The 20242-nt window shown below is 30.1% G+C and overlaps 3 protein-coding genes across 10 annotated transcripts in view; all 3 read right to left on the bottom strand.

Annotated features, from left to right (window-relative positions):
- LOC112685436 (trithorax group protein osa) overlaps positions 1–3777 on the bottom strand; it is a 38102-nt gene extending 34325 nt beyond the window's left edge. For 2 of the 4 annotated variants that reach the window (XM_025557317.1, XM_025557318.1), the window contains exon 1: positions 1846–3777. In XM_025557317.1, the coding sequence (XP_025413102.1) occupies positions 1846–2658 (813 nt within the window). In that variant the 5' untranslated portion in view covers positions 2659–3777. The remainder of the gene's footprint in view (positions 1–1845) is intronic. The other 2 variants (XM_025557316.1, XM_025557315.1) reach the window with 2 other exon arrangements.
- Positions 3778–6026: 2249 nt separating this feature from the next.
- LOC112685435 (protein jagunal) lies at positions 6027–7253 on the bottom strand. Its single transcript, XM_025557314.1, has 5 exons — positions 7148–7253; positions 6988–7076; positions 6682–6823; positions 6346–6561; positions 6027–6282 (listed from the first exon to the last, which is right to left on the bottom strand). Exons 2-5 carry the CDS (start codon positions 7071–7073, stop codon positions 6151–6153), a joined length of 576 nt encoding a protein of 191 aa, XP_025413099.1. The 5' UTR covers positions 7074–7076; positions 7148–7253; the 3' UTR covers positions 6027–6150.
- A 10875-nt stretch (positions 7254–18128) lies between these two features.
- Positions 18129–20242, bottom strand: part of LOC112685429 (aryl hydrocarbon receptor protein 1-like) — a 69155-nt gene continuing 67041 nt past the window's right edge. For 4 of the 5 annotated variants that reach the window (XM_025557302.1, XM_025557304.1, XM_025557306.1 and 1 more), the window contains one exon: positions 18129–18799. In XM_025557302.1, the coding sequence (XP_025413087.1) occupies positions 18481–18799 (319 nt within the window). In that variant the 3' untranslated portion in view covers positions 18129–18480. The remainder of the gene's footprint in view (positions 18800–20242) is intronic. The other variant, XM_025557305.1, reaches the window with a different exon arrangement.

Below are 20242 nucleotides of genomic sequence, written 5' to 3'. Positions count from 1 at the left end.
TACCTTTACGAACTAATTGAACGAATATCGATGCCTATTAAATAGTTCCGGAGCCCTCATTTTTTATACTAGTACTATTTTAATAGTATAATACTACTGCCACCAGTGGTCGTAATATTTAATGTAATACCGATTTTTCGGAAGAAAAAATTAATAATTATAAATAAAACTGTAAAGGAATATTTATCAACAACGAATGCCGGTTTCTTCTCTTTTGAATAATTTATATTTTTCCCGGTTTTTTTTTTTTTTACTATCGAACTTTATTCATAATTAAAATATCCGAAGTTGGTTAATACTTAAGCAATTTATTTAAAAACTATCAAATGGAAGTACCTATAATATTTTTAAGTGCTTTGAACAACATATTATCATACATTTCTTTATCACAATGAAACGGTAAACAAAACGATAAATATTATTAATAGCTGAAGGGTCCCTAATTTGAAAGGCATTCGAATATACTGGTACATCGTTCAAACAGTTATGAAAATATTTGCAGACATAAATTCTATAGAAATAAGGGATATCTTTAGAGAATATTCCAAAATAAAATAGCAGAAATCATAAATTAATCTGATATCTGTTTAAAATAAATAAAATAATTAGACTTATCCATAAAAATTATTTTGTATTAATATCGAAATTAAAATAACATCATAATTATTTCGGAAACTTGATACACAAAGTAAAAGTAATAAAGTATTTGAAATTACCACTATTCCTTTTAATTATAATCCTTAAACTAACTCGATATTGATAAATAGAAAAAATGTTAGTAATTTAAATACACACATAGATAATTTCCTTATATTTGTTTATCTCAATTTTTTTAATATGGACGTAAAAAATATAATAAAGGCCGTTAGAAAAATACAATTAAATTATAATCTAAACAAAAATTTAACAGACTTCGATTATTAAGGTTGGTTGATATCACACTGTCAAAAATAATGTAGGTAAATAATGCTCGAAATTTAATTATTAATTCGTTAATTGATGTTTTAAATTAACAAAATAAAATTGTGAAAATTAATAATATTATGCCAATAAATTGATTATCAATTTAATTGCTTCACTAAACACAATATTCATGACATTCTTGATGTCAGGAAGAGAGCAATTTTACATTAATGCTAATAAGTTATAAAATCAAGAGTTTTTGAGTGAATAAATTTAAACAAACCATGATAGTAATTATTCATTTAAGTACTATTTGATTAGTAACAATTAAAAATAAAAGAACCCCTTGCTGTAAGTTAAAAACAAATGCCGGTTGTATTTTGAAATAAAAATAAGAAAATATTATAAGAAATATATAAGTGAAATAACTCCACATTTAATGAACAAATTATATTGTCAAATATATATATTTCAAATAGTCCAATAATTTATGATAAAATACTTCGAAAAATAGATTACCTATTGCAAGTCAACAAATAATGGTATGATATTGTATAACATGGTATATCATTATTAAAGCAGTTACTATACTATTTATGTTCACTATACAGTTACCTAATAATACTAACCATATTTAATTTATGAAGACTATTGCAATTATTGACTTAATAATACATTTAAATAATAGCAGTTAAACGTATACAGTACATACAAAATGAAATAAACAATTTTTGGGAAAAAAGAAAACCCTAATAAGTTACATATCATGGATATTTTTAGATTTCAGAAAATGGTCTATTCAATTAGTTAAATTCAATAAATAAGTCTACATAAGTATAATACAAAATCGGTTAAGATATTGATCAAGATTTGTTTAAGAACCATTACTATTAGTGTCTTACAAAAGTAATATTTTAATTGTATTATTAAGCATTAACTCACCGATGGAGGCATATTTCTATAAGGCATGCCATGTTGAGGAGGGAAAGGTGGCATGTTATGTCGCGGCGGCGGCCAGTTTTGGTTGTAATGTTGTTGGTTCTGTACTGGTGGTGGTTGAGAACCATCAGTTTTTGGGTACTCATTGTTGTAATTGTTCTGATAACGAGTTGCTGGATTAGATGACTGAAGCAGCTGGTTGAGCGTAGGTGTAGGTCCAGTTGGCTGAGATATACTCTGACCGGACATGTGGTATCGCTGTTGAGGAAACATTGCACCCGGTGGTCCCGGCACACGCATCATCGGCTTAGAATAAGTAGGCCTAAACTGGCTAAAACTGTTGGGTTCAGCATTGCTATTGACGTGATGCTGCTGCTGTTCTGGCGGAGGTGGATGGTGACCAAAACTGTTTCGGAAACCACCAGGAGGAGGCGGTGGATAGCCGTCCTTATCAGGCGGTGCTTGTTCAAAATTGTTTGTCTTCGGCATGTCACCGCCATCACCACCACTGGCCGGCTGTTCACCGTGCTCCGGTCGGCCGTAAGGAGGCCCACCACCGTTACCACTACTCATTCCGTCGTAGCCGTGATGATTGACCGGCACCTGCTGTTGTTGTTTGCCTTTGGGCGAGTCCGGCGCCAGGCCACCACTCATGGGCGTCCTGCGTTGTTGTTGTTGCTGCTGCTGTTGCTGCTGCTGCTGCTGCTGCTGTTGTTCGTGGCTGCCATTCTGGAAGCCGGGCACGTCCAGCGGCCTGTCTTGGTCACGATTGTTCACGTCGCCGCTTGGCTGGTTTTCCGCGTGCGTAGCAGCCATGTTATGCGTTAGAGGCAGCAGAACGTTTGCCAACACCCCGCCGCCGCCACCCGTCAACGGTAGTGCACATAATAATACGAGTCAGCTACGTTATAATGCCCGCGCCGTCCGCACTCGGCAAACCGAATATTGAACATAGTAATCGGGCAGCGTACATATTAACAACGAAACACTCGCGTCCGCTACGTTAGCGCACGTCTCCGGGGTTGGGGCCCGCGCCGGCATCGGACATTGCCAACGACACGAACACCGAGCGGTGTGGTTGGTGTGAGATTTTCTACGCTGCTGGTCGGACGGTCGGTCGGTGGTGTGCCGCCGCTGCTGGTGCTGCGCGCGCGGCTCGTCCGCCGTTCGATAACGGGGAAACGAAAAAAAAAAAAAAAAAAAAAAAACTTCACGAGAACGCGAAACGAGGTTAGGACGGCAAAAGGTTACGACGCACCTCTTGGACGACGACGGATCGAATCCCGGGTGGTATCGGCACACACGCGAACGCCGTCACGACTACGGTCACAGGACGACGACGACGACGTCGACGGCGGGCCGATGTTTATGGTGTATGTGTGGTGCCGTCTGATCGCGTCGGCATAAAACTATTACCAACGACGACGGCGGCGGTGCGAAATCGACACGAAACCCGACGAGAAAACTGCACAAAAACCGTACACGCACACACGAACACTCGCGCACGGAAAAAAATAAATAACAACACACACACACTAGAAAATCATACGTGCCCGTGTATATGCAATACCCTTTTTCCAATAAATTTCGGTCGAGTAATACGCCGCGCACACTCACCGATTATCTCCCGTAGACTCTGAACAGAACAAAAATGTACGGCGGCCCGTACAGTGTGGTCGCACGGCCCGGCTTCACTCACGCGTCCCGTGGCCACTCTGTATAACGCGTACAGACGCCGCCGCTGCTAGTGCTGCTGCCGCTGCCGCCCATAACATCGACGTTTTTGTTTTCCGTTTTTTTTTTTCTATTCCGTTCAAATTACTCCCGTTCGAACGGCGGATATATACGCGTGGACTGGACAACTGTGTCCTTTAACAGCGGAAAATGCGGAAACGGTTCATCACGATTTCGCCGATACCGCCGCCACAGTCGAATCTCATTGTCCCGCGGTTCTCCGTTCTCGATTGTTGGCCCGAAGCGATTATAACGCCAACGATAAAAACGCCGGTCAATAATGCGTGCGCCATCTAGTCGTCCAACCGTTTGGACGCGGCTGCCACGAATATAACATAGGATTTGTTTTTCACTCCTTTTTTTCTATTCCCCCGTTCACGCGCGCAACTGACCCGTGTACGTTATTATTTCATAATAATTCGCTCATTATTTTTCTTTGCCGCAACGATTTTTCTGTACGCGTTTTCCAATTTTTTTCCCCGATTCTTTAATTTTTTTTCTCCCCCCTGTTATTTTTCGCTGAATCGAAACGTTAGTCCGTTTCGTATTGCGGACTCGCTTTGCACCTCTCGTGACCACACGCGCGCGCACGCATCGTTGTGTGTCTCGTGCGTGTAATGTCATGCGCGCGCGCAAACCCATGACAACAGCGCGTTACGTGGTGTGCTCCGCCATCCGGGCCACTGTTGTTGCCATTTTCCAACAGAAACTATTTTATTTTTATTTTTTTCCTTCCCCGTGTATGTAACACGGTAGAATTCAGTTACTATTGCTATAAACGCGGTGCAAAAACCTCACAAGAATATAGTTCACTAGCGTTACAGTAGAGTTAAATTATTAAAAATTACACGCCCGCAATTTGAAAATCTTGATACGAATTACATCGGTATTCCTTTTTTTCGATCGATAAATTAGACTAGTATCATTGACGATGAGTATTATCTTTCCGTCAAATCAACATTTGATGAGATTAAAGAAAATTACCACATGGTATCATCTGATGTGTGTGGAGAATAGGTTCATCTATGACACACTACGATAAAAAAAAAAGTTCCCTGGAAGAAAGAAGCATTATTTTTAATGTTAAAATCTGTTTTCCGACTTAAACGTTTTTAAATCTGTTACCATTTCGCTCATTAAATTACAATTATTCTATGATTTTTATTAAATTTAATGTCCGAGATAAACTGTAAATAACTTAAACAACATTAATAACAACATAATCAATCATAAACAATATCAATACAATATATAACATTCTTAAAACTTATCTAATGTAGTGATGTCAAATTAACATCATTAACATAATTCTTAAATCGATTAAACTTGGGGAAAAATTATTATAGCAGGCTAGTATGGAAACAATTTTAACAGAACAAGGAGTGATTTATCTAATCTTGTGTAAGCAATAATATTATTAATAGTTTGTAAAAATGTTCAAAAATAATAACTATTTATAAATTCATGTAGTTATCTATAAGCTATAAATATAGTATTTAAATAGTTATTTTAGGTATCCAAGCACCACAACTATGTTCACTATGGATGATTCACTATATATTATTTTCTATGTGTCATTTAAATTATATTTTACCATTGATTATAGAATAAATTAATTCTACAATCAATGATTTCACATATACATTAATATTTGTCATTATTACATAAAACGACTATTTACATTCATTCATTTTGGATAAAAATAAAAACTGTCAACAAAATAGATACATAAATGTGATACTTTTTTTTTTTTAAATATTAAGTTAAATGTATTTAAGTATTAATAAATAATAATGTTTTAAATTCAGTTTCAATACCATTTTTATTTAACAATTAAATATATTTAATACATTTTATTTAAAAATCTTTAATTTATAGTTTGAATAGTAAAATAATATTTTTATCAAGAAATCTATTATATCATAAGAAAATCAAACTTTTTAACAGTAATGCAAAACTATCTATTGAAAAAATACAAATTTTCTATAAAATATTTAAACTTAATTTAACAATAACTAACAGAAAACAAATAATTTTTAGAATGTCATTACTTGAATGAAACAACAATAAATATACGTTTATTGATCTATAGTTAAATGTGTGTTTGATTTTATTAGAATATACTATAATATATTTATCTACACCATACATTTCAAGTACATAAAATCTTGTTATGATCTTAAAAATATTTAATTCTTGTTTTATTAAATAATAAAATAAATTTTTAAATATGTTTTCCAATTTTAATGAAAACTTTTAAAAATTAGATATTCTAATATAAAAATAAATGTACATGATATGTAAGGCATAATAATTATAGAACATATAAATTGTTAAATGCTTGGAAACAAGTTTCGTACAAGATCAGTACTCTTTTTTTGTAATTTTAAAGGATCAAATAAATTTCAAAAATATAACTTTTCATAATAAAAGTTAAATAATCATTTCAGTTCAACTAACATAAAAATGCAGTTCTCATTATTATAATGATAACATTTTAATTATAGATTGTACATTTAATGGCCCATAGTATTACACTATTGTAGATCACCATGATTTTTCTGAGTCACAAATTTATTTCTTTTTTTGAGCTGTACCTCTTGCAGTCCAAGCTGTTTTCAAATTCAGTGCAAAATGAATTGAAAACCCATGAATTTGAATAGCAAGAGCAATGAATATATACCAAAGTATACCATAAGGGAAATTCTGAAATCAAAAAGTCATATTAGAGCATATTATTGAACATTATCATTGCAGCATGATACTCACTAGCCATAGTTGAATAGATTCATTAGGACTTTCTGTAATAAATGTATATACATCTGGCAGGTAAGTAAAAAAGGCATAGACCACTGGCAGAATACCGAGCGCAATAATCCATTTGATATATAAAGAAATATTTTGTACAGAATTATGTTTAATTGCACGTAATGCATAAATTGAAGCTGGCAAACTCAAACACCATAAATATTCCCATAACAACGGCTGAACAAATAAATTATTATTTTCTTTAAAAATGTAAAGTCATGTTTTTCCTTAAGCATTTTATTGAATTTATTATATAAACTAAGCAATAGAAATATTACAGTATTACATTTTTATTACCTTTGGAATTTCAAGTTCTTCAATTTCTAATACAAATATATCCAATTTATCCAAAACGTCAGGGCATAATTTTGCAACCATAAGAAAGAATAGTAAATAATGAAATAATATACAGTATTTAAGGCGACTTTTGTTCTGAACACTAAATAAAAATTCAATAGTTACAAATTATTTTAAATCATAAAATATACTACAACATATATTCATATTTGCTTTAAAATTGTTTTTAATAATTGCAGTGTGCATACCAATCACAATTACATTTTTTATTATTTTTTTTTTATTATGTAAGTATGAAGTAAGCACCTGATTTTGTAGTGATCAGCAACTTTTTGGCGATGAGAAAAATCTGAGCCGTCTGAACCAGCCACTGTTGGGCCCTTTGACGACATTACCTAAAATATTGTTTACAGTTATACTTAAACAGTAAGGAGATACAATATTAGCTTAAAAATATGTAACATACAAATGTGAAATGATCACACAAACATTATATCAAAATACATGAAGCTACATTCTCAAAAATAAAACTGCCAAAGTGGTCAGGTCCCTGCTCAGTGATAACAGCGAATTCTTAACCTAAATTTAATCTGCATAAGCAGCTGTTTGCTCTTTCTTAATGATAACCATTTATTATGCTTCTTTTTTTTTTTGTGATTATGGTAGGTTTTTTCCGACAATTATTTTAGAATTGGCTATATGTCATTATAGAAGATAGAAGACTATGCTGTAATTTGTCATGATTTGGCAACGACATCCGTACTATACCTCAGCCTACAGAGTGGTTATATTTTTAACACTTATTAGTTGAAAATCATTAATCAATATATTTGTTTTTCGGAGCTATAACATTACTTAAAATATTATGTACGTTATCAATTTTATAATATTATTATTTTTTTTATAAGCAACCTTTGCTTTTTAAGCTTAACGACTCAACAATTACGGTATCTATAATCTTAGTGCGATGAAGACATTATAATTGGAAATAGTAAAATAAGAAATATGAATAGTATTAATTATAATAACCAACTAATTAGTTATCTAATGAGGGTGACTAAGTTCGAATTTAAATCGAAGTGATAGAATGTGATAAGCCGATAAAGGTATGCATAGACAATTTTAATTATTGGAGATATCACTCATTATATAATTATATCTTTTATTGTATGTTCAAATATCTAGTAGGTATCAATTTTTAATTTTGCAACCTGGAAGTTTCTTTTGATTGTTATTTTAAATAACTCACTTTATGAAAGTTTATTTTCACTCATCTAAACAATATTGTGTATTTGTATGATTGATATGCTATTATTTTTTTTTTCTTTTAATCTTTTAAATGTTTAAATATTTGAATAATATATTACATTGATTTATATAAGAAAAAATAGTTTCACATACCTAATGTTGTTTTATAGTCTATACAATCTATACAATTGTATTTATCTCCATAGTCGTGACTAGACTTCATCCGCAGTGGCAGCCTAGCTATGACCAGGGCTATATGTTAATGAACCAAAAAAGGCACTTTACACCCAATACAGTAATTTTTGTGGCGGGGGGGGGGGGGGGGGTTGCAATTTTTAACATTTTAGTATTTTAAAATGAACAAAAACCTTTAACAATTTTTCAAAAAAATTGCGGTACGTAGTGAATCAGGTAAAAAAATATATGACGTGTATATATATATATATAAGTATACAGTACCCACATTTTTTAAATAGAACATAACATCATAACATAAAAACAATGCATACTATATTTTATAATATTATAAGAGTATAAGACATAATTCAAAGGACAAGTCTTCTTTTTGTTGGAACATTTTTAAAATCATCAATAACTTTTTCAACATTAATATTACTCAAAAACTCTTGATTAATAAATAAAAACAATAAAGCATTGAGCCTTTTTTTGTGTACTATGATGCTTCTTAATTTTATTTTTACTATAGACATTTTGGAAAAATTTCTTTCACATCCATGACTCGTCACTGGTATAACCACAAAATATATTAGACAACTATGAAATTTCTGGACATTATCCGATCTTCCTCCCATTGCTAACCAACCAAATCACATATATATATAAATCCCATGATATCCCTTTGAATGTACCTTCAATACTTTTTAAAAGATTAATTTCTACAAGAAGCTCTTAAGTTTGAACATTTAGCAAATTATTAAATATGTATATACAAGATGAGTTAAATTCAACTCTAAATTAATTAGTAAACCAACGAACCATCGGATTATTAAATTCGATGTTTCTTGTTTAAATATATTATTATTTCCAGACAATTACACATTTATTTTTATTTTTGTTCTAAAAACCTTTATTATTGATGTAGTCTTGATTTTTTTAATTTTCATACCTTTTTCGGTATTGTTTAATATTTTAAAAATATTGTTGAGCATCTAATAAGAAATTAAAAAAATTATACTATACCTATTCACCTAGGTAATAGTAAAATAGCAAAATAGGTATATTGCATTTATTATTCGATAAGATATTATATTTTCGTTCAATGTTTATAATTAGGGAACAAATTTATATGTAATAAAAATACAGAAATATGTACAAATATATGTAAGTATAATTTATAAAATATGTGCTAAAAACATCCAAATATGTGGGGAAAAAAAATGTAAAAAAAAAGTGATTATTATTATTAAATTATCAAAAAGATTTGTTGCATTGAATTATTACAATATCTTGTAAATTATCAAATGTTAAATGTCGCCTATTAGGTATCAAAATATTTTTAAAACAGCTAAATTATCGTTTCATATCAACCGATGTATTAAAAGCATATTTCAAGTGCATACTATCAGAAGGCGATAATTTCAAATTTTTAAAAGGTTGTCTGCCATTCATTATGTCATTAATTGTTTTAAAATCAATATTGCCTGGAATTTTTTTCTGTAACAGCATGAATTTTCTTTTTTACGACATCTATTGGTCCGCTTAGGAGTTTTAATCGCTGATTCAACAATCTGCATACTATCGTTTACTATAATTTTGTTAAATTATTTTTAATTAAAATTAAATTATTTTCAATGTTTCATTTTGCATAGTATTTTGAGCTTTTCCAATAGCGATAAAAGTTTCTGGAACTAATTTTGAAATAATTTTTTGTATTTTCGTACGAAGAAGACGTATGAATGATGAAATGATGAAAATATGTTTAAAAATATTTAAAAATTAGTGAAATATGTAAAAATATGTAAAATAAAAGTATCATAATTTTAATAGGAATGATTTAAATCATAAACATTTCTTATCGAATCTTAAATATCTCGTTTTAATAAAAATATGCATTTACATATAAATCCGTTCCCTATTTATAATAAAGACTCGGGTACACAGAACGCGATATTCACATTAGGTCATACTTAAAAAGTTTACAAAAGGAATAAGATTGTACCTAAAAGTGTTCAATGTATGTTAGCATTTATAAAAGAGTTATAAAATAGTTTAGTTGAAGTATATCCTTATATTGATATTGGTCTAAGGATGCTAATATGTATGAACACCTTCAAGTAATTGTTCAACGGAAAAATCATTTTCTACATTAAAAAGGGTCAAAACTTAATTAAGATCAACAACGGGAGAAAATCGTCTTAATTAATTAACAACCCTCAATATTTAAGCTGATTTAACGAAAACTATTAATTTTAATGATATTATTGAACATTTTTCTTCTCAAAAGTCAAGAAAAAAATTATAAGCTATCGATTATTTTATTATATATAATTAATAATAAATATAATATATATAATCTAATAAAAAACCATGTATTGTTAATCATTTTGCATATAATAAGTGTTAATTCCTTTTTCTATATTTAATATAAATGTATATACATATATATTTTTTTTTTTAAGAAAGGAATATTCACTTTGAAAAAAAAATCGGTTAACGTTAGGATATGTATTACTATAAAATTATCTAATACAATATCGTAAAACAACTGATTTATAATTTGTTTCATAAAATTAATTTTTTATTGCTTAGCTTTGAATTTATTTATATATAAATATATATATATTTTTTTTTTTGATAAAGGGGAAGGGAGGAAAAATTATTTTGCCCCAGGGCGCATATATTAAATGCACCAATGGTTCTACGGCAGACGAGTCGATGCGTCAATGGGCCAATTACCTACGATTATTGTAGAGATAGATTGAAAGTGGAAATCAATTGACGCAGACACGTATTCAAAGCTAATGATGGAAAATCCTCAGCACTCGCACAAACGACACGAAACTTAAAGCAATGAATGGAAAACAATCGCACTTAGTTCATCACAATGAACTCCTGCCCTCCCATCGGTGTGCACGTATAGGAACAAGAGCTCCTTGTGCACACACTTGTGGGCTATGGGTAAAAACGCCGAGTGAGAGTGTGTGACTCTGTTATACACAGAAGTAAAGCGAGATGGACCTTGGACCGGTCCTTTGAGGATTTGACTAATTCAATTCTTCAATAGTTTATTGGTGGGATATGCCTTTATTATTTGAATTGTGTTGTCTGTGCACGTATCGAAATAACCGTTATTTATTGGTTTTTTACATGTTAATAGTTTACACTGTTACAACTTATTTTTGACGTGATATATAACCGAATGATGCACATAATTATATTACCAACTTACAAATTTTTTTGTTGTGTCCTCACAACAACGCTCTTCTGCGAGAGTGAGGATGATATAAATGTTTACAAACATTTTAAAACGGAGATCAAAAGTGGAGAGTTAATAGGCAAAACACAATAATACTATTACCTACTACTGGAGACAATTTTTTATTTTTACAATTGTAAAGACAGTATTAATGGCTTTATAATGAATTATGGTTAGGTTATATGTTTAAATTTAAAAATAATTAATGTTTATATTTAACATTTATGCGTATACAAATAAATACGTTCATATTTTTTTAATTTGCCTATTTGACAACAGATGGTATTATTGTACAAGATTTCTTATACATTAATTTACATGATACTCTTTCGTTTATAAATCACATAAAGAATAAGGTTTAAAATATAATTAGATGGATAGTTGATGAAACAAAATACATACGTATATATACACATTTACACACAAATACATATACTTTCACGTAAATATATATTAATACGTTTTATTTTTTTTAAATGATATTACATTTTGTATCACAATAATGATTAACTTATAAATTTAGATTAAAAATATATTTTTTTTTGCTATTCTTTTTACAAATAAAATTTTTACATTGCAATAATTATTAACTTATCTTAATTTTAGATTAACAGCATTTTATTTTTTATTTTTTACAAATTCAATTTTTATATTACAATAATGATTAACTTATCTTATATTTGTTTTAACAGCATTTCTTTTTGTTTTTTGGCCCTTCTGCTTTGGAAACTGTCATTGGATATGCTTCCAATCTACACATATAATCATAGCATATAAGCATGAGCACCAAACAAATAAACGATACGAAATGTTAACATCTAAATGCTTTTGGACTGGTCCGATTTGCAAACCAACCTTTTACTTCTTATTTTCACGTCCTAATGCACCGCCGAAACCTTCCTACTTCTAGAAAAGGTCAAATTTCACAAAACAAACAAAAGATCAGTTACTGTGCGGCTCCAAAAAGTAACGAGTTGCTGCTCTTGCTATGTGGTTACCGACGATCGTAGCTCTACAACATTTCTACACTAGCAATTAGACTGCCTTGTTTTCAGTACGGCTTCAAATATGAATTGAGTTTCTACTCTATGCAGTTGGTTACCGACGAATGTGGCCCTGTAATATCATGAATCTTCTAATCTAACAGTCGAATTGCTAGCCACCACACGAGACTTCCAAGGTCAAAGAGATCGTTCTCTTGCCACGTCAGGAAGATCGCGTGTAGCTCTGTCCCCCCCCCCCCAAAAAAAAGAACCTCACACTTCAGCACGAAAAAACCTCACAATTCGAACGCAAATCAAACTACCACAGATAATACCCCAATTCACCAAACATATGAAATACTATCATGTGGCTCCAAATAAGCAAGCAGTTGCTTCCTTTGACAGGTGGTTACCGACGATTGTAGCTCTCTATTATCACAAACCTTGCAATTCGAATATTGAATTGCTAACTACCACACGGGATAAAAATTGTCATAGATTTTATTTTTTTTTATCACATGGACAACATCGTATGTAGCTCTTACCCACCCACTACGAATGAACCTCACACTTCAAACACAACCAGATTTTCCACGACTTATGAACACTCACCTCATGAATCCAAAAATAGGCCATTCCTTACCGATCAATTGCAATATATATGTATTAAACCTGTAAATTATAGTTTGTTCTCATGATAAATTATTTAGTATTTTATATATATTAATAAGTGATTATTATATTTTAAGTAATAAAAGACTGTAAAAAGACTGCAGAGTTATAATAATATTGGAGGCCCAAGTAAATGTTGCTGAGTACTAGCTAGTTAGTTGCAAGGAAAATAAATATATCATGCAGTGGCGAATATAGGGAGGGTGCCTTGTGGGCTACAGCCTCCTCCCGTAATGTTTCAAAAAATTTAAAATTTATTTAAAACGTTTGTTATATTTTAATGGTGCTTTATGAATACATATTTAGAAATAATTTAAAAATAAAAATAAAAAATGATTTTTACCGGGTTGCATTTATTTTATTTAATTGTACTTCAATAGTTCATTAAAATATCTTAAGGGTCTCAATTTATGGTTTAATGCTTATTATTAGGAGTTAATTATGTAATAAATAAATATACTATAATTGTATACCTAACCAGGATGTCTGACCCCCCCCCCCCCGAAATTCCTTCGATATTTTACGAATGTTTAAAATACTTATTTTTTTTTTTTAACAACATAAATATTTTCAGTCAAAAATGACTTAAGCTCAAATTAATCATTGACTGCTTTTAATTTTATATCATAATATCATATGAAAATATGATATTAATTTTAAAAAAAGAAGATTAAATCTTTTTCTGTCTTATTTTTAAACAATTATCAAAAGTTAAAATCTAAATTCAATAAAATTACAATATAAATGTTTTGGACCCCTCCCGAAAAAAATTTCTGTATATGCCACTGCCACTGCCCTAACCTGGTACCATTGCACAGTTTAGGTGCTTTCAAATTTCGCGATGATATAATAGGTGCCCACACGCAGAATAAGCTTATGATATGGCATACCCGGTGATTTCAATAAATTTAAAAATTCAACTGGATAATTAGTTGCATAATAAATCTATGTTGATCACTGTATCTATCGAAGTATATATTTTTTCTTCCCCTTCAAAAGACATCAGCAGTGTATCATTGATAGCTGCCGGTTGGTAATTTTTTGGAGTTCGTATAGCATGTTTACACAAATATTCCATAGGCTTATAACGAATATGAGCAATATTTGGATAAATTTTTGATACTAAATCCTGAACCGTAGTTACAACTGCGCACACATTTTCTGGGATAGTTATAATTTCATCAAATAATGAATAATCACCATTGCCGATTTCAAGTAAAAGATCTGCAAATCTACCAAAAAAAACTTTTCTTCTTTCAAGTTTACCTTCATATTTTCGACAGTTTGAATATATAAATCTGCGGCCACAAAGTAGATCTTTTAAGACATGACTTTATTAATTTCATCAGTTCTCGTCCCTTTTTACACTACTGGTAGAATATGCTTAAAGTATTCAGCCATTAATCTTTTATTTTCCCTTATATCCTTTAGATATCTATTTAAATCCTCAACACCACTCTTATTTTCCATTGTAATTTCGTCCTGCAGTATTATTTTTGTATTTTTTAAAACTTCCGCAAAATGACTTTGTTTTAATATATTACTTATGGGAGTGACCGAAGTTGTTAGATTGAGTGGTAGTTTGAAGGTAGTATGGGCAGTTCGACTACCTTCGAGCAGTGTAGCTGCGATTCTAGAAGATTCTACAATCAAAGCAACGTCATGAGTACTTCTAACTTTTGCTAAAATCAAATTGATTAAGAAAGTTTTTTTTCCATTCTTACACTTTTTAACTTTTTAACTTAACTCCCTTAGGGGTTGAAATTCAAAATATAAAGTGTACAGACAATGTTTATTTGTTTTACAGAGTATCTATGTATATTTAATTTTAAAAAAAATGAGAATAAAAAAAACGTTTTACATTTTTATCTCTTTACCCTTTTTAACCACATTTGGAATTAAATTTCCAAAAATGCTTTCTTAACACACTTCTACATCATAAGAGCTATCTGTATGACAAATATCAGCCCGATCCGTTCAATGGTTTGAGCTGTGCAGTCAGTGAGCTTACTGTTTTATATATACAGATACAGATAACAATGAATAAATTCATATGCATGTAGTTACCCCTAAAATAACTTAGATAGATAACTCTTAATACTGTAAGGCGAGTTAAACATCTCAATCACGGGGTTCGAAAGGTACTATTAAAAAATGTTAATATTATATAAAATAATATAATAATATTATTATACATATTATAAAAACGAATAGTTTATTAGGCATTTTTCGTACATACTTAAGGATTTTTAATGCATATTTGATCAAATGTTAGTGCACTATTACATGCTTATTTATGCGTTTTTTAGTGCATGAACTTACGAGCTCTGATTATAACTGTGTAGTGTATACTGTATAACGATTTTTGTATATTAAAATAATCCAAACAAAAAAAAAAATTCGAAAATTTCGAACATAAATCTCGATGTTTAATCGATTAATCGAAAACAAATCATTGATGTTAAAACAACGATATATCGACCATTGATGTTGTTTGCATATCCATATATGTGTGCACCTAGGAAATGGTGAACGTGTCTATTATAATGAAAATAACTTCAAAGATCTTATGCTCCCAAAACGACAGTCACGGTTTTTTTTTCGATTGTATCAGGGACGGAACTAGGGGTAAGACGGGGATTCATCTCCGGGCATAAAATTTTAGAGGATATATTTTTTATAGTATATAATCTATTATTAATTACTAGTTTGATATTTTTAACTTTTTTATTGATAATATGTTTAATTCAAATAGTATGATTGCTAATTATTAAAAAAAAAAATTGTTGGGAAGGGTACTTGATTCTTGGTCTATGATAGAGCGTAATTTTAATACTTTCCCCGGGCGTACGAAAAATCCTAGTTCCGCTTTTGGATTGTATTTCTATATTTAATATTCATCGATTACAATACATTACAAATTATTATTAATTGCTTATTAATGATTTACGCGGATATTATAATACTACGGATGATATTACTAATATAATATTACAATCTTACGGATGATTTACACACTAAAAAAGGCATAAATTCTTCAGTGAATAACACCCAAAAAAAGTTGAACACTCACAATTTTCTTACCGAGTCATTCGGCTATGAATAAACAAAAATCTATTTAAAAAAATGCTAATATGTACCACTCACTCATTGATGATCGCTACATCTTGAAAATGACGAAATGCATGAACTTAAAATTTGACTTGGCAGTCTCATCAATACACCAGACGTGTAATTTGAAGCAGTTTAAAAAAAAATTAAAACCGGCAGAGACGGTTCCATGATGGAAAATCGGGTATTTTACTGTACAACCAATACTATCATATCCATTCATTTGAAATTTCGTTTTATTTGTTTTATAACCAACAGTTACACCAAATTAGGCTTAGAATGGTATAAACTAATAATCGATTAAAATCTATGTCCCAAATGAGATGGTTCCGTGCAAGATGATTCAGCTGGTGTGTTTATAATGATTATTTCAGAATAAATAGATACCGTTTAAATAATAACAATCGTTCTATATTTTCACATCCAAATTCTATTGTTTCACTTACTTATGTGAATGACGTTTTTAAAAAATGAAATACGTCAAATATAACTGAAGGGACAACCATTTGCACACGACGCTGTTGATTGTAACATAGTTTGAAGCAAATTTTATAATTTTAAAAATACATTAACTCCAAACCTCTCATTAGGCAACTTGCTTAATAAAATATCTATAAATTAATAAATCTCAATAAAACAAATTTTTAATTACAGCAATAAAAAATAAATAAACATTTTTCTAAAATCTAGATAAAACATATTTATTTTTCAATTTCATTACCTCTATTCTTCAAAATAATTTGGCTCGTGATGTAAAAGGGTACCTCAGATTTGGTCCACCATAAAAATAAAAGGTTGGAGACCTCTGAATTTTAGCAAATGACAATTGTTCCATTGTATATTATTATTATTTGTCAAACATCAGTCATTATTTATGTTTATTGCTTTATTAGTAACCAAGTATCATCATAAATCAAGTATTCTAGTCAGTTTCTAACGTACAATATGTGTTTACAACTCGATATGCCTATACATAACCAAATTACCAAATTTATGACTCTTTATGTACTTTAATTTTTTTAATTTAAATTAATACGATGAAGATTAATGAATTTCTCTGAGAAAAACTCATATGGAGGCCCATCTATAGAGACTTTAGTATTACACTTGTCGATAGTTGATGTAGTTGAGTATAATTATTATACTTTACAGTTTATTTAAACAGTGTATTACGAACAAACACAATATTATACCACTAGTTTTATTTTATTATAAATTCAATGATAGTACCAACAGAATATCCAGATAATTTTGGCTGCATTTCAACATAAATATACAATGAGTGCATGGACTGTAGTCTCTCGTTCAGTCTGCACCATAGAAAAATTATTTTAACAAATATTAATCAATTGGAGTTTTATTATTGAGAACACAGAGCTTATTATCGTTGTAAATATAATCACTTATTAAAATGAGTACATAATATTATATTTTATATTATATTGTTCAGTGAGATTTCAAAAGTGGTCGTCAACACCATGCAGTTCCATATAATAATCTTTAAAACACAATTGCATCCATACGATTTATAATCGAGCACAATTATATTTTAATGTACAAATAATAGTCTTATGATGTTTTAAATGAATAATTTATAATAAATAATTATATGTACAAATATAAATTACAAGGGGTCAAAAATAACAGAAAAAAAAAAAAATTACAAATAGAGAAGATTCAATATATATAGGTAGGTAATAGAAATATTTTTACAAGCAATAAACTGTATAATATATTTATATTTATGTATATTGTATATAATTATATTAAGATTTCGCGATCCGTCCGATATGAAGAAAAAAAACTTTACACATCGAGAAGCGATTAAAAATTATCGTAAAAAATACAACTACGAAACGCAGCACAATTATATTTTCACAAATATAATGTAGCCTATTCATATCACAGAAATAAAACATAAAACTAAAATAAATCAATTTTACAACGATAAACATGAAAATGTCAAATATAATATTATAATTTATAATTTTCAAATTATATTAATTTATTGTTACGTATAATTGGGAGTGGATTACGAAAACATGTATTGATGAAAATTAGTAGTTTTTGTGCAATAAATTACATTATTAAAATAGAGGAGCAAAAATCTGGAGAAAAAAAATCGTAGAAATTATTTTTATTATAATAATAATAATGATAGTACATGACATCATTTGATATTATATGTCCTTATGTAAACGTCGATATGCATACGTACACCGATGTGCGGACGACACGACGATATACACAAGTATTGTACTGTAGGACCACCGTATGTGCGAGGTCGAATCCTTTCGCGCGATCGCCACCGACGGTTGAATCGTCATCACTGGTTCAGCAGTGTGTTGGTCACCTCCGAGATGGACAGCAGAGGACTGCGGTCCTCTGATTTAACCTGGACTGAGACGGACTCGGATACTGCGCCGGTGCCGGCATTGCAGCGGTTTGGTGGTGAGCAGTGTGATTGTATAGATGGTAGTAATTGTTGTGGTGATAGTGGTACGGATCGTGATGATGATAGTTGTTGTTGCTGCTGTTGACATCGACTATGTTGCTGTTGCTGCTGCTGCTGCTGTTGTTGTTGCTGCCGCTGCTGCGGATGGTGGTGGTGGAGGTGGTGTTGTTGTTGCTGCTGCTGCTGCTGCTGCTGTTGCTGCTGTTGCTGTTGCTGTAAAACATAAAACCAACTGATTATTTGTACAGATCACGCTTTGTCGACGGTTTTCTGTCTTTCTACGTCTAAATTATCGTGGATCAGAGACGTATTTACGGATCAGTCTTCGTTATATTTACACACACGCACAAACACATACGCACACATACACAGACCTATACCCAATACCTTGATTTATAACTTAGACAATAGATTACGAAATAAAATGTATTCGTCTGTACAATAATTTTTAAACCTGCCATTTGAAACATCGTAAACACACCTCTGATCAGATTAACTAATTAAAAAGTCTCGGACTTCATGCATTTTTACGCTTCTTAAAAAGGTGTATATTCAAAATTTGATTAGATGTAAATTCGTATTATAATACCTAATATCGAAGTACAAACATTTATAGGTATTGTATATTTTACTAAATTTATTTAATTCTGCATTTTATGTGATTTAGATGATACCGTAACGAATAATTATTGTGAATTTTTTATGACCGGCTCAATCGTATATAACCCTTTTTTTTTATATAAAAATGTTTATTTTTTTCTCACAATATTGACATTAATGTTTTAATAGAAAAAAGAAATTGTAATTGAAAGCTACAATTTTTTTAAATGTACCTATTATACATTTTTTAAGTTGACTCAAACATAAATACATATTTTATAATAAAGTAATTGTATATTATAACGCATATTTAAGCTTTTTTTAATGCATCTGTATGCACACATTTTATTGTTTTTAAACGCATAAAGTTCCGAGCCATCATATTTATTTACATAATATTATATACTTATGCAATTTATGAAACATATTAGCACAAAATCTATAGATTCATGGTTTCTATTTATTCATTCGCACTTGTTGTTTCTTTTTTTCATAGTATTATTACGTATTGTTAGGTACATGGTTAGCTTCTTCAACATTTTCAAATAACGTATACGTGTACTTAAATATTTGGAGTAAATTCAAGACCTTGGACTTTTGATTTGTGATAATATTAAATTAAGTTTATTTTATAAAATAAGTAACAAGCTATACAATTCGAATTCAGGAAAAACACTAGATTAGGCAATAACAAAACTTATTTTAATTGAAACAAATGTATTATATGATTGAAAATATCACAGTTTGACACTACGGTTTGTTTCAACGAATTGTTGACTACAAACAGCAAATTTTAATTATTTTTAAACGCATTCATATTTGTATTAAAATTAAATTTAAATTGTCATTTTAATTTCACGTTTAATCGATTTTAATCTCGTTTTGGGATTTTTCCAAATTTATTTATTAGTTAAAGTAATAATATATGTAAAAATGTACATAATCTAAGAAAAAATTTTAAACAAGCGTGAATTCGTAAAATTATAATAAAATTATAATTATTCGTGTCATAATAAAAATAAATAATATTATATTAGTACAATACGTGAAGAGTAT

Source organism: Sipha flava, unplaced genomic scaffold (assembly GCF_003268045.1).
Source record: "Sipha flava isolate LNK unplaced genomic scaffold, YSA_version1 276_pilon_pilon, whole genome shotgun sequence".
Classification (NCBI taxonomy): domain Eukaryota; kingdom Metazoa; phylum Arthropoda; class Insecta; order Hemiptera; family Aphididae; genus Sipha; species Sipha flava.
The sequence above is the reverse complement of the archived record's forward strand: the minus strand, read 5'-3'. Positions and strand labels throughout refer to the sequence as shown.